The following is a 15,418-nucleotide window of genomic DNA, read 5'->3' as shown; positions in this document are numbered from 1 at the left end:
ATTACGGAGTAATCAGCCCGTGTCCACTAAGGCAGTAACTGCGTGGCCGTCGAGAAGCACGTCGAGGTCGGTGGTTCTTTGTCTGACGTTGCAGTTAGGTCTTGACGCCGGATCACAGCTGCGTCGTGTTGAACTGAAGTTGGAATGTCGCGTCGTCAAGTCGTCTTTCATCGGTGTAGTCTTGGCTTCCTGACTTCGTCGGGGCGGCGGCGTGTCGTTATTATGTCGTCGAGATGGTCTCTGCGTCGTCTTCGTCAGTTCGACGAACAGCAACCGCACCTCCATCGGTTGCTGCTTTTAGTTTCCCGGATATGGGCTCGCAGAGCGGCCCCGTGCTGGGCCAGTGTATGGACGGCGCTACGGCGACAGGTAGCGGCCTGGTGACGGCGACCGGGACGGCCATCGAGGGCTCCACTGAGTAGCGGCGAGGTAGTCGGCGATGTCACGAGGGCGTTTGCCTCCCCGAGGGCGCGGTGAGTCCACGGCGAACCCTCGCAATCCCAGGTCGCGGTATGGGCATCAGCGGTACACATGGCCGGCTTCACCACAGTGGTAGCAGAGCGGGCGGTGGTCAGGAGCGCGCCAAACGTCGGTCTTCCACAGGTAGCTGCGCTGGGCGACGGGTGGGCGTGTTGGCGGCGGAGGTGGTCGACGGAATTTCGGCGGTACAGGGTCCTGGCGCAGTCGTGGAGGGGGGCAGCGGCGGGCGACAGCGGCGTAGGTCATCGCTTCTGGCTGGGGCTGCGATGATTGTGGTTGTACCTCGGGAACTCCCAGCAATTGCTGGACTTCTTCTTTGACAATTTCGGCGACTGAGGCCACTTGAGGTTGCGATGAAGGGAAGATCCTTTAAAGCTCCTCTCGTACGACTGCCCTGATGGTCTCGCGCAGGTCGTCGGTGGCCAGTGACTGAACTCCGGCGTAGTTTGTCGAGTTCGTGCGGCGGTTGAATTGTCGGTTCCGCATTTCGAGTGTCTTCTCAATGCTGGTGGCCTCGCGAAGGAACTCTTCTATGGTCGTCGGTGGGCTTCGTATCATTGCGCCAAAAAGTTCCTCCTTTACACCACGCATCAGTAGGCGGAGTTTCTTCTCTTCGTACATTTCCGGGTCGGCGTGGCGGAACAGACGGCTCATTTCCTCAGTGAAGATTGCGATCGTCTCATTCAGCAGCTGCGCTCTAGTCTCCAGTAGAGCTTGGGCTTGCTCTTTTCGCAGGACGCTTGTAAATGTTTGCAGGAAGCTGCTTCGGAACAGGTCCCATGTCATCAAGGTGGCTTCTCGATTCTCGAACCACGTCCTGGCGGCGTCCTCCAATGCGAAATAGACATGTCGCAGCTTGTCGTCGCTTGCCCAGCTGTTAAACGTAGTGACCCTCTCATACGTTTCCAGCCAGCTTTCCGGGTCCTCAAATGTGGAACCGCGGAACGTCGGTGGTTCCCTGGGCTGCTGCAGCACGATGGGGGACGCTGGGGCTGCCATTGGGGTTGCCTCGGCCACAATCTTCTTGGTCTTCTTAGGTAGAAGTCCGTGCTCCGGGGGCAGCTGTTGAAGACGGCGGCTTGCTCGATTGTCCGGGACTACGTTGGTGTTCTCTTTACGGTCTGGGCTTGGATCACGGCGTGTCGGGGGCATCCGGTACATGAACAAAAAAAAAGAAGCACCTCCACCAGATGTAACGTGGTGGTGACGTTGAAGAACACAGTAGCAATACTGTGAAAGACAAAACTAACTTTTATTGGGCGAACCTGTGCCCACAAAAAGAGGCTACACTTACAGCACAACGGCGAACACGGTCGGCGATCGTCGAAAATCTGATCCGCGGGTCAAGCGCGTCGGCTGTTATATAGCAGTCGTCTAATGTTCCAGACTAATCGTTGGGACCCGCGTGCCTTCCACAAAGTTCTACACCATTCGCGTCAGGCGATGAAATCTGATAACATAAGGTTCGACTACAACAGACAGCGAATATAGGCATCGATGACTTGCCAGAAACTTCGGATAGATGCAGGCGCGTCCCGCGCTGTGCGATAACACTTGTTAGGTGGCGAAACGTGGTCGCCCGATAAAGATAAGTACACGTGTCAATATCACAACCACTTTTTCTGCAAGCGCAGCCCTACATGTGACCAGATCTGCTTTCCTTACAGATACAGCTTTTGTCAAAAGTCCAGAGCCCAGAAAGAGCTTAACCACAAACCTAAAAGAAAGAATGGACCTTTTTCCAGCAACCTCCTAGGTACGCTCCTGGTGTGCGACCAGCTTGCAGCATTGCAGGAAAGTTGACTAACAGGATAATTTTTGCAGCCAAAAATCCTCTTTCACAGACGGTGTTTTCACTTCCTGCTCGGCCAACAGAAAGAGTTGGCACGAAGATGCTTCAAATTTACTCCATGGTATTCTTTTTAGAAAAAGAGAGAGGGAGATGGTGCTTAGTCTGTGTGAACCTGAAGCCCCACCGGTTACCACCAGCTTTCGAGATTGAGTGTATTTGTCGAAAGGGTACAATGGAACATACTCTTGCACCACTGTACCTGTCTCGGCCTGCTCGTCACGTTTGCACCCCTGGTCTCAACACAAAAGAGAAAGCGAGTATTTATTGTGGATAAGCTAGTGTCCAGCGCTGCTGAGAGGATGTCTGCCACTCGCGGGACGCAAAGGTCTGAGGCCATTGCATATGTTCTGCAACCAATTAAGAAACAGCAAAGGAAGAACTAAGCATGTCCAACGAGACCAATCGTGGCGGCCAATAAACTTTTCTCGCGTTTTAATAATATAGAGTGCAACAGCCACAAAAATTACATATCAGGAAACAATAAAATTGATTTGCATCCTCATCACGATCAGAAGCGTACTAAGTATAACGAGTGCACAGGAAACTCGAGCGGACTGACCACGGCTCATCATATGAATGTGAGCCCGGAGTCACCACGACTCAGATCATGATCTTAAAGTGAGCCCGGACTCACCAGGAATCAGATCATGATCTCAATGAGAGCCCGGACTCATGACACAGATTGTGATCTGTACACGAGTCCAGACTCCAGACTCAGACCATAATCTGAATGTGAGCCCAGGCTTACCATGACTCGGATCACGATCTGAATATGAGTCCGGAATCACTCACGACTCAGATCGTGATGTGAATGTGAGTCCGAACTCACCCACAACTCAGATCATTATCCGAATGTGACTTCGAACTCACTCGCGACTCGGATCATGATCTGAACGTGAGTATGGACTCACTCACGACTCAGATCATGATCTGAACATGAGTCCAAACTCACTCACGACTCAGATCATGATCTGAACATGAATCCAAACTCACTCATGATGCAGATCATGATCTGAAATGAGCGTGAGTAAGCCCGGGTGAGGCCACTCATGAGTGTGTTCGCTGACCTATGCGTGCGGGTGCACAGGCACGTGGCGTGTATGCCTAGCCCATGTCCATGGAGGCGGGGCTTTGTGCCGCATTGCCATCCTGGAGGAGGTACACAGAACTGAAACCCCACAAAACAAGCATTCCAGAAACGTTCCTCACTCCAGACGAACACTTCAAAATTTCGAATACCAAACACTGAGATCGAATCGAACATCCAATAAGTTACCATTTGACCAAATATTCAAAATTACTGAGTGCCAACCAAATTTTGGGAAGTGTTTCGTGCTCTTGGTTCAAAATTCCACACAGGCGGTAGTCTGAAATATGAACTGGTGATGAACAGCACATTGGGCAAGTTGGTAACGATTCAAGACAGTTCAACAGTGTAAACAAACAACACAGAGCAGGAGCACCAGTGTATGTGCTCCTTCTCCTACTTCAGCACCTTCTACTAGTGCTCTGTCCTGTTTGTTTGCGCTGTTGAACTATCATGAAATAAGAAGCTCTGACTCTAGAAGCTAATGACCCAAAACTCTTTAAACATTCAAAATTCAGGCAGTAACTGCAGATGCACACCCCATTATAACCAACGTGAAGTGATATTCAAAAAAGTGGGCAAGCTGATATGAGAAATCTCTGAAGTGCATTAAGTAAAAAAAAAGAAAGGAATAATGCACAAGGATGTCATAGGAAGTCTTGTTTCTTGATGTGGCTTCCGGCCACGAGAAGAGATGAAAAGCCGGGAGTGACTGCAGTGTGATGCGAAAGCATCGCTTTTCCATGTGTCTCTGGTTTTGGAGTGGCATTATTTAAACCACATCCGTTTTAACATCTCCCTCTGCGTCTGTGAACTTGTGCAGCTCTGAAAAATGAAGAACCAACTAGCCTAATGCTGCTCTATGGCAAAGTTGTCAACCGTGTAGTGCTAACTTGCTGTCCTTAAGATCCCTGCAAAACTCTTGAGGACCTCTTTGCAATCCACTGGTGCTCTTTGCATCCTTCGAGACTTTTCACTTGACAAGAATTTGAGGAATGCCTTTAGTTCTTTTTCACCAAAGGTTATGCACAGACTGTAGTTCTGAACCAAATTAACAAGTTATGCTCACTCTTGTTCATGGTGACACCATCCCCTTGAGGTATTTTTGCACCCTCCGCGACTCAATCACTGAAACACAGCTCATTGCTGAAGTGACGCCGTAGCCACCTACCGTATCAAGGCATCAGAAGCAGCTGTGACAACCCGGATGTCAAAAGGGGCATGCTCCCAGACACAGACATCCAGGTACCGTGCGAGGGGGTCCTTGGACGGAAAGCGGTGGGCACCACGATGCTGTCGGTCCAGGGACCACAGTCGGTGGTCATGGAGTTCTTCGCTCGTTATGCTACCTGCAATGCCAGCAGTGAAAAGCTGCGCCCCCCCACTGCAGAAAGCTGAAGGCCACAAAGTGACAAAAAGACCACACATTCAGAGAAAGCCACTTAGTAGTCTACTCTTTGTTGTGAGTGTAATTTAAGTGGACCCTCAAACACAGGACCCAGTCTGCATTGTGGAGCTGAACCGAAGATCTCAGGCAACATGTTAGACGTGGTATCACCTCGCCTGTCCTGCGGCTACAGTCATGCCTATACTCCGTGTCATACATAGCAGTCAACGCTACCAAAACTAGTGCGCCTGGTTCCCCATACAACCAAAGTGAACACAATCACTTTCGTGGTGACAGATTTAAAGCACAGTGACTGGCAACCTCCTGAACTTCGTTTCACCTCTTGTCACAGTTTCATCCTGCGGCTTACCCAGACTTCGAGAAGTAAGAATAACATGTGGCGGTATGATATGGCACGAGCTTCAACCGCGAACCCCAATGCGAGCAGTTCTTTTTATGCCTGTTTTTTGTTTCAAACTTACTGACTCCTAGGGATCTATGAAATGTAAGTAGAGAAAAACCAATTCTGCATATAGGGGCATTAACTAGGCATGTGCAAAGAGTAGTTTTTTGGTTCAAAGTGAATTCGAAGTGAATAGTAATTTTCCTTGAATAATTTCGAAGTGAATATTTTGAATGCTTCTGGCACACAAAAAAAGGTTGAACAGAAAATAGGCATCTTCAAAATCATGTATTTTTCAAATGCACAAGGCCATTACATTTAAAAAAGAGAGAATGCATTGAAGCTTTGTCATGCGTATTGAAACTGTATCCACTTTTTGCAAAAATGGCCACAGGAAAATGGCGGAGCCGACCTACATGCGGCACTGATGTATCTGTGGAGTGTGAGACCAGTATGTGGGGCCCACAATGTTGCTCTTAATTGCGACTGCGTCGTTCAGGAGCTGTTGCTTTTAACCAGTGACTCTATGACATTTGCTAGGTATACTCACCACGGATGGATGGAAGGAAAATAGGAGTTTTGCCTTTGAAATGGGGTGGTGGCAGTTGCCACCATGCTCGGCTTTTTTCTTTATTTTTAGTTGACCATGTTATAAATTCGTCTTAAAATTCACCATTTTCTTTAAATATGTTTCAGCCCTACACTTCTAACCTTATGTCACCACTCAGCTTTTAAGGCACCAATCTTCCAATCACTTTTTGCTGACTTCCACCGCACATTTATTTACATGACCATTGTTATCTCTTAAACCCTAGGGCCTCAGATAGAGTGACTGCCTGCATAGACATCTGGATGAATACCATCACATTCGAGTATGAGGTGTTCAGTTGTTTCTACAGATTTACCACACACAGCACATGTGTCATCTTCTTTGTTAAATTTCTTTTTGTAGCTGTGCGTTCTAAGACACCCTGACCTAGAAGAGGGCGCTGCCTCTTGAGCTATCATAAAATGCTTCCTTCCTGATCTGCCGTTTCCAGTGTTCATATAGTTCTACACTATGCTTCTTTTCCATTGAATTTATCTAATTTTTACCTTCCGCTATTTTAACCTGTCGTTTAATGCTCTTTCTTTTTCCGTCCTCGTGTCTGGCATACTTACTGGTTAGCTTCCTAGTTCTTTTCCGCCAGTGTGAGTCAACACTCTTTCTGTACAGGTATTTAAATACCTTAGCTGCCCGCCTGCTATCGTCCAATTTCCTCAGGCGTTCTTCATATAGTATTTTACTCTGAGCTTCTCATGCTTTCAACGATGCCCAGCCCATATTTCCCTTGCCTTGTTTGTGGTGTTGCCATGGGCACCTATCCAACAGCTCTCTGATTTACTTCTAATCACGACTGAACATTTGCCCTTAAAGGGCCACTGACCAGGGGCCTAGAAATTTTAAACAAACAAGCCAGTGCATAGAGGAGGCATAGAAGATAACCTCTGCAAAATACTAGAGCCATGTGCGCCCCAAAAAGCAGCAAACATTCAAATTAAAGCCTGTTTGCTCTTCCTTCCTTTTGAGAAGTCAATCTCCTCATCCTCTACGCTGGCTCCCAAGCCTTCCAGCTGACGTCATCCGGCAAACCTTCGCGAAAGGCATTCCACTGGGCCGTCATTCCGAATGACGGGCGATGGGCAGGCGTCGCTGACGTATCGCGTCGTCTGCTTGTTGTGCACACGCTTTCCGTATCACCTTCAGCTTTCATGTATGCATACAAGCCCCCACCCCTTCAAAGGTTTTTAGTTACTTGCCCCAGTTCATGTAGGCTTCAGCGTGTTCTGTGCGCTGTGCCGTGTTGTGTGTCATAGAGCCGTTCCCTCGTTCGCTTACTCGCCCGTTCCCAAACACATTGCTTCTCGCTCGTCCATCCTGCCTACACTGCCGCTGTCATGGTTTTTCTCAGCTCCGTTGATTAGGAACAGAGAAAAGCCACAAATGCACAGAGCACACAAACAAACACGAGGAAGCGCACACATGAACAGGCTTGCATTCCATGAAGCACCGGATGGTTCTCGGGTCCACGCTTTGCCATGCGTTTCAAACGAAAGGGACTCCCGTTCCTTCGGTTCTAAAACGGTGGGAAGGCCTTAAGGAAAATAAACATACAGGCATGAAAAGGAGGCTCGCTAACTACAGATGACGCTGATGAAAACAAACATCTAGATATATGAAAGGATGTGCTCACTAACATGTTGAGGAGGTCTCGGTGTGGTCTTAACGTGGTTGGATTTTTTGTCCAAACAACCACCGAGGCTCCGAGAGGAACGAATGATATGTGACGGAGCAATGGTTTTGTGGGTGCACTACTTCCGCAACTTCATTAGCGTTGACTGCTATGTGTGAAATGCACTATAATGATGAAAAATATAGCATGGCGCAAAAAGCAACCAATGCAAGCCACCATGCTCAGGGACTCAAAGAAAATGACACTCATTGACAGAAATGTACTACTCTTGCAAATGATATGAGATCTAGGTAATAACAAGGTGCTGTCATTCCTTGAGATTATGCTAAAATAACAAGTGGTCAATCAATCCCACAGTGATATCGACAAATATTCCCCCACACATGGCAGGGAGACGCTTGTGGGGCCAGAACGGCACACATGCAGACACGTATGCTTTGACACTATGTGCCATAGTAAAAAAAAAAAAATCACACATCAGTACCACATATGCACAGCTATTATTACAGCTAAAGAGATAGAATGATGTTCTTTGCAGGCACATGCCTTCCTTTAATAGGAGAATTTTTATCAATTTTCAATAAGCAGGGGCAACAACAATTTAAATCTAGTCAATTAGTATGAATCCCTTAAACCCCTCCAGACTGATGCTAATTTCTCGAAACATACTCTCACATCCACTCCATTGGTCTCTTGACCTCGTTTCACTCATTTATACCTCCTGAAAACTGTGAGTGACCCGAACGTGCAGCCGCTGCTTCTGTTCTGCTCATTAGAGATCACCGTGACGTGTCTTATGAATTAAGATAATGTTCTCGCTCTTCCAAGCTTCTGGTACACACGAGGTCATAAGGCATTACGTATACAGTTTTCTAGTACGATCTCCCCTCCATCCCTCAACAGTTCTGCTGTTACCTGATCCTCACCAGCTGCTTTCCCCCTTTGCATTGCTCCTGAGTCTTTCTTTACTTCCTTTTTCGTTACTGGCGGGATGACGCATTGCTGTACTACTGTCTCTCTCATCAATATTCTGATTACATTGGCTACGGTATAGACTTGTGTAGAACTGTTCCTTTACTTTAACTATCTTATCCATATTGCTAACGACATTTACCCTCTTTGTCTCTTAACACATACAGCTAGTTTTTACCTATGCCTAGTTTCCTCTTCAGCGCTTTTAAGCTACTTCCGTCCTTTAGAGCATGCTCGATTCTTTTCATATTAAATATCCTTATGTCGGCTACCTTGCACTTATTTATTAACTTTAGAAGCTCTGCTAGTTCTATTCTTTCTGTACCTTAATTCATAAAAAAGGAGACATCAAGGACTTGCAAAATTACAGAATGATCAGCTTACTGTCCACTGCCTACATGGTATTTACTAATACTACGTATTCACTACAAGGTATTTGCTAATAGAGTCAGGGCAACCTTACACTTCAATCAACCAAATGATCAGGCAGGCTTTCGTTAGGGATATTCCACAATAGACCATATTCACACTATCAATCAGTTGATAGAGAAATGCACAGAATATAACCAACCCCAATATATAGCCCCCATTGATTATGAGAAAGCATTCGACTCAGTGGAAACCTCAGCAGTCATACAGGCATTGTGGAATCTGGGTGTAGAAGAGACTTGTGTGAAAATACTGGAAGATGTCTATACCAGCTGCATAGCTACCATAGTCCTCCATAAAGTCAGCAATAAAATTTCAATAAGGAAGGGCGCAAGGCAAGGAGACACGATTTCACCAATGCTATTCACCGCCTGTTTACAGGAGGTATTCCGAGGCCTGAATTGGGAACAGTCGAGGATAAGAGTTAATGGAGAATACCTAAGTAATCTGCAATTCACTGATGACATTGCCTTCCTAAGTCACTTGGAGATAAACTGCAAAGCATGGTCAATGAGTCAGACAGGCAGAGCAGAACGGTGGGTGTAGAAATTAACATGCAAAAAACCAAAGTAATGTTCAACACTCTAGCAAGGTAACAGCAGTTCACAATTGGTAGTGAGGTGCTACAAGTGGTAAAGGAATACGTCTACTTAGGGCAGCAGGTAGTGACAGCTGATCCAGATCATGAGAGGGAGATAACTAGAAGGACAAGAATGGGGTGGAGCACATATGGCAGGTTCTCTCAGATCATGAATAGCAGGTTACCGATATCCCTCAAGAGAAAAGTATACAACAGCTGCATCTTATCGGCACTTACCTACGGGGCAGAAACGTGGAGACTAACGAAAAGGGTTCAGCTTAAGTTAAGGACAACACAGCAAGCCATAGAAAAGAAAATGATAGGTGTAACGTTAAGAGACCGGAAGCGGGCAGAGTGGGTGAGGGAACAAACGCGTGTCAATGACACCCTAGTTGAAATCAAGAGGAAGAAATGGGCTTGGGCAGGGCATGTAATGCGAAGGAAAGATAATTGCTGGTCCTTAAGGGTAACGAGTGGATTCCAAGAGAAAATAAGCGAAACAGGGGGCGGCTGAAAACCTTAGGTGGGCGGATGAGATTAAGACGCTTGCGGGGATCCAGTAGCCACAGCTGGGAAAGGACAGGGTTAATTGGAGAGACATGGGAGAGGCCTTTGCCCTGCAGTGGGCATAGTCAGTCTGATGGTGATGATGATGATGTGACGTGTCTGTGAGTGAAATGAAGGCGGCACACTGCTTGCCCTCCTTGAAAAGGGAAGCTCTTCCGAGAACAGCTGTCGGTCACCCTCGCTTCCATTCATCCTGTTTTGACCTCGCATGCCCAATGGTTACTCTGAGCGACGTCTGGGGCATTGTTTCAGCGAGAGATTGCAAGAGGGAAATGAATGGGCAGACCGCCACTGACTCGGAGAGCCGTAAGGTGCGTAGAGTTTTCCCTCCTAGTTCCCTGGCCTTTGGCAGGGGACAAAGAACGTGGGTGGTGAAACGCGCACATCTTATATGTTTGCTTGAATGAAGCCCCATTGCCCGCCTGTGCGATGCTGATGCTCCAGAGCCGGGAAGGCCTCATCTGGCTGCTTCTCCATCACCGCTTGCCACTGCTGGTGGCAATGCACCATCAACATGCGACCTGTGTCGTCAAGACGTGCTGTGCGCATTCCCCATCCCCTTGCATATTTTGTCGCGTAATTTAACCCTTTGGTCGGCCATGTGGACGCGCCATCATGCGAGTGTAGTCCTTGCTTTGTGTGCGCGGTGCCGCGGGCTTGCTTTCGGGTGCTGCGGCTGGGCTATGGGTTGTACTGAGGTCTGGGGTAAGTGCTATGTTCAGTAATGCACCTTACTGTGTAATAAACACTTGTGCTCTCAAATAAGTGCGCCTTCCTTCCTTACTTCAAAGCGAGAGTGCAGGTGTGCGGCGAACGCTGGCTGTGCCTTCAGCTAGTTCAGCCTGAACCCGCGTTAAGTGGGCGAAGCGCCGGCCAACACATATCACTGGTATGCTACATAAATGGCTTACCAGTAAAGGGTGTTAAATGGCACTTTGCCCACATATTCATTTTTTTAATTCACACCACCTGCAAGCAATTGGTATTGGTATAACAGAAAGTGTTTGTTGTTAAATGTGTGCTGAATTATACTGAATGTAGCTCTAAAAACTGAATCCATGAGCATACAAAATATTTGCTGTCTCAGCTATCTATCACTCTGACAAAACATTGGTTACAAAAAAAAACTTCTGCACCCATTCTAATACTAGCAAGGCTTAACCCTTTGCAGTCCGAAACTTTTACCCAGTTAAAGAACATTCCGGTCCAAAACCATTTCACCAGTTTTGGGCACTGCAAAAGAAAACAACTGTGTAAGAACATCTCATGGAATGTTAATTTTAAGTGTTTCTTTAGGTCCCAAGTCTTTCAACAATATTTGGGCAGCATGTGGTTTAAGAGATGGCACATCATGCGTAGTGAGGAGAATGCACGCGATTTAACCACAGAAAAGCTTGTCGGATGATGCACGACAGCAGATCGGAATGGCCATGTTGCACTGCCGCGAGGGGACTGACCAGGGACTGCAAAGGTTTAAGCCTAGTTAGTAGGCATGATGGCAAATTACAGCCATAACTGTGGATGTGCAGCACTGGTTTTCTATTCAGCGCTTTTATGGTAGCACACTGTGCAATGAATAAAATGAGGGGCCTTATTCACACCCATGGAATGACTCACACTGTCGGGAAGCAGAGACCTTCCAGAGGCAGAGCTGGGCACGACCTCCTGCCGAGGCGAGCAGGCGGTCCTCACGGCCAGCCAGGTGCGAGGACCGGCAGCAAGCCAGTGCCTTTACCGAGGAAATGTGACCGTACAGGCGGCACGCAACACGCTGAACTAAGTGCGTGTGCTCCTCTGAAAGCATATGGGGCGTCAAGGGCCATGAGCAGTGCTTTCATGCCATTCATTGCTGGAGATCTAGAAATACCACCGTTGGCCATTTGCATTGCACTTTCCACAGCATTGGTGAGTAAAATGTAGCACGTGAAAGGGCCTTTAAATATCCACAGCCTGTGTGCAAAAATAAAATGCATACACACATGCACACACACAAAAGAAACTTCTGAGAATGAGGCCCTTTCAATAAACTCTTGCAGTTTTTTCTGAAGTTTCTTCTGATGGTACGTGCCCAACGTTGAAAAAAAAAGGAAGGGGGTAAGGAGAAAGAGTCAGGTTTACAGCCTTTGCCACCAATAATACTCAATCAGGGATAACTAGAAGTTGTTGAGAGATGTCTTGGTCCTGCACCATGAAACTTCATTTTACATGCCTGTGCAATCTTGACCCTAAGGCAGCTTTGGCCATTTGCAAAGTGGCTCAGTTTACTAACACTAATGCTAGACTAAGCATTAGAATGCAAAAAAATGGTGTGTGAAAAAAAAAAGTCTCAGTGCCTTCAACTCTTTCCTTATTATGCCATAGGCCATCAGTCATATATGACAGATGTTTTGAACCTGACACCAGCACTCCCGAATAAGCTGAGACATTTAGTTTGCTTCTACAACACCATTTCTTTGGTTTCAGTTTTGTTTTTTCATTTTCTAACGCAAGGAGGCGACATAAAAAATGAAACTTTGACCGGGCGTGGCCCGCTGGCCGCTGATCATAACGTCCATTTCGCATCGCACTCCTCAAAGGCAAAAGGCTACACAGAACTTTTGTCGGTTCTTATGCTAAATTTTTTTTTTTACAGCAGTAGCGAGTTAGACGACCATGTGGAATGGCCGGATTTCAGTTTCGATTGCGAGACTTCGTCTCAGGGGCCCAGGATATCAACGTGTGCTCGTACGTGTTTTGTTTTACCGTGCACATTGTATTTTACAAAGTGCGCTTGATTTGTAAATGATGGGAGTGGCTTTATTTGGTGCTTGCGGGTCTACAGAACACACTACCAAGACATTTTGCCAAATGCACCAGCAGATGTTTGATTACGATGATGTCAAGGATTCTAAATTTCAAACATGAATCGAACAGGCATGTTATTCCATTTATATCTGGTTCAAGAAAATGATACACACGTGTGTAATATCTGAATATCCAAAACTGTGCCAAAACCAAAATATCTGGACAAAGTTATCCAATGGTCAAATTGGAAGTGTCTGGAAAACGGTACAAAAGCATCCTGTTCGCCTGCTTCTCCGTTGTTTATTGTGCTATTTGTCTGCTGTTTATCAAAGCAGGCTTTTCCACATACCACACGCGACGAAAACAAGATGGCCAACCATCCACTTCAAACAGTCACAGTGCAAAAGGTAGCAATTTCTTTGGTGCTTTCATAATGTGTTACATACGTAACACCTACATTCATGGCGCTCGTCCTGTCACCTTCCCAACTATTATGCGTGAGCTCCGTCATCTTGTTTTGGTCAACTGTGGTATGTGGAAAAGCCCACTTGTGAAATTTCGCATGGGGCCTCTGAAAGGGGGTGGGAGTGAAAGTGTCACAGGTGGGCCAAGGGATTATGTAAAAATCTGCCTATTGCATGGTGAACTATAATCCGCACTTCTCTGACATGCGCGTAACGGCAGGTGCGACGATGACAATAGGAGGGTCCCTGTCACTAGTCCCCCCCAAAAAAGACTGGCCATGTAGTATTGGTTTGTGAGCCTCCGCACATCCACCAGCCATCCAAGCCCAGCTGCATGCCGCTTTTGGACACTGATTGGCGCGTCGCTTGTCATTTGTTTTTTGAAGTCAAGAGTTGGATGAATGCTAGCCTGGTTGGGGACAATCATATTAAAACGTGAAAATGCGGACGACCCCCATAAAATAAATGAATGAAAACAAGGTGTCAGCTGAAACAGCTTCTTTTTTTGTTTCAGAGTCAGCGTCTCCAAGTTTTAATACCATTTCTTTTCCTTTCCAGAAGCATATCTGGACTTTCAGAACACGAATGTGCATTCCCGCACATTCTTCCAGCACACCGTTCTTCCAGCACACCGAAGCTGCGCGCTCGTCACAGGCTTTGCACAGTTTGTGCGATGTGTTGGAGCCTCCAGGCTTTGTTTTCGCATTTTTGGCCAGTTTTCTTTACTTTTTGAAAAGCTGGGGGGGTATATTATAAGTCGATCTTCGGATAAGTGCGCATTTCTGCCAGCTCTTTTAAGTCAAAAGTAATGAGGATTTTACTACACCACCATGCTATTTTCAGTTGCCAGTCATGTGCCAATTGTTGAATTTCATTTTCTCACACTTTGTGCATCACCACATTATACTTTGCATACTGTTACGGTGTCTAACCAAGCAGTATATACAGAAATACTGCCTTCTTTAATTTCAGCTGCAGAGACTATATAATAGTTTGAAGAACTAACGGTAACAGCATTTGCCTACTCATATTTTTCTAAAATTCCTTTTCAGAATAAACGGATATTTGATAATCAATTAGATATCTCAAGGCATTTTTTCTTGCTGTTTGCATTAGAAAATTTCAGTATTCACACACACCTGCTAATATATTTTCGGAATTGTACTAACATTGATGTCACCGAGTCACAGACACCACTGCCAAAAGACAGCCTTAGTGCTTGAAGGCCCAGCAAGGAGCAAAAGGTTTTGCATTCTGCCAAACCAGTACGAGTCAAGTTCAACAGTGGTGGCTACACTGGTGTTCCTCTTTACTGAACAATTTACGAGGGTGCTGGGAAGCTTCGCAGCCATCAAAAAACAAGCATACGCACGCAATAGCTTTCAGAGGAGAGAGAGAGAAATGCCCCTTGCTACCACCAGCGACAGCTCTTCCTGGCAAGGAAGGGAACACTACAGGGGCCGAGTGTCCCAGATATCCCATTTTACCAAATTGTTCGGCCGTACGATGGAGTGCCTAGCTGCCTGGCGTGTTGCTCTCTGTGCAGTGTCTCCATTCCACTGTTGGCATAGCTGGCGCCATCTATGGCAGCTTCTTGTAATAGGATGTGCCTAGCCATGGCTACCTAGATCTGGCGCATGCTGCAGGGGAGAAAGCCATCCCAATCAGTGTGCGCGCCAGCAGAACAATGTAATTGAGGTGTTTAATCTGCATGCCGTGAAGCGGCACTGTAATCCCAGTCCCCCCCTCAAAAAAAGAGGAATGCGGACATAATGAAGCATAGGGCACTATGGAGAAACAACAGATATGAAGTAATAAGAGGTCTGTAGAAGGGTGTAATGCTTCCAGGACTGATTTTTGTGAGCGTGGTACTTTGCTTAAAATCAGACATGATACAAAGGCTAGAGAATAACCAAAGAACAGTGGATAGATTAACTCTAGGGGCCCACAGAAAGACGACAAGCGAGCTGTAAATTATTTGGTTTATGGGGGTTTAACGTCCCAAAGCGACTCAGGCTATAAGGCATGCCATAAGAAATTTTGACCACCCGGAGTTCTTTAACGTGCACTGACATCGCACAGCACACAGGCCTCTAGAATTTCGCCTCCATTGCAATTCGACCTCCGCGGCCAGGACAGTACCCATGTCTTCCGGGTCAGCAGTCGAGCGATGTAACCA

General features: G+C 46.7%; 2 protein-coding genes across 2 annotated transcripts in view; both read right to left on the bottom strand.

Moving 5' to 3' along the window:
- LOC144116315 (tRNA (34-2'-O)-methyltransferase regulator WDR6) overlaps nt 1-15,418 on the bottom strand; it is a 273,947-nt gene that overhangs the window by 103,065 nt on the left and 155,464 nt on the right. Inside the window, exons 18-19 of the mRNA XM_077651056.1 lie at nt 11,609-11,785; nt 4,591-4,768 (exon numbers count right to left, since the gene is read on the bottom strand). Of these exons, the coding sequence (XP_077507182.1) occupies nt 4,591-4,768; nt 11,609-11,785 (355 nt within the window). The remainder of the gene's footprint in view (nt 1-4,590; nt 4,769-11,608; nt 11,786-15,418) is intronic.
- LOC144108057 (uncharacterized) lies at nt 850-1,641 on the bottom strand. The gene has a single exon (XM_077641341.1). The coding sequence runs from the start codon at nt 1,639-1,641 to the stop codon at nt 850-852; it is 792 nt and encodes a 263-aa protein (XP_077497467.1).

The sequence above is a fragment of the Amblyomma americanum genome, chromosome 1, assembly GCF_052857255.1.
Source record: "Amblyomma americanum isolate KBUSLIRL-KWMA chromosome 1, ASM5285725v1, whole genome shotgun sequence".
Taxonomy (NCBI): domain Eukaryota; kingdom Metazoa; phylum Arthropoda; class Arachnida; order Ixodida; family Ixodidae; genus Amblyomma; species Amblyomma americanum.
The sequence above is the reverse complement of the archived record's forward strand: the minus strand, read 5'-3'. Positions and strand labels throughout refer to the sequence as shown.

Coding starts and splice junctions, on each gene's coding strand:
- LOC144108057 (XM_077641341.1), bottom strand. CDS start 1,641: ATGTACCGGATGCCCCCGACACGCCGTGATCCAAGCCCAGACCGTAAA.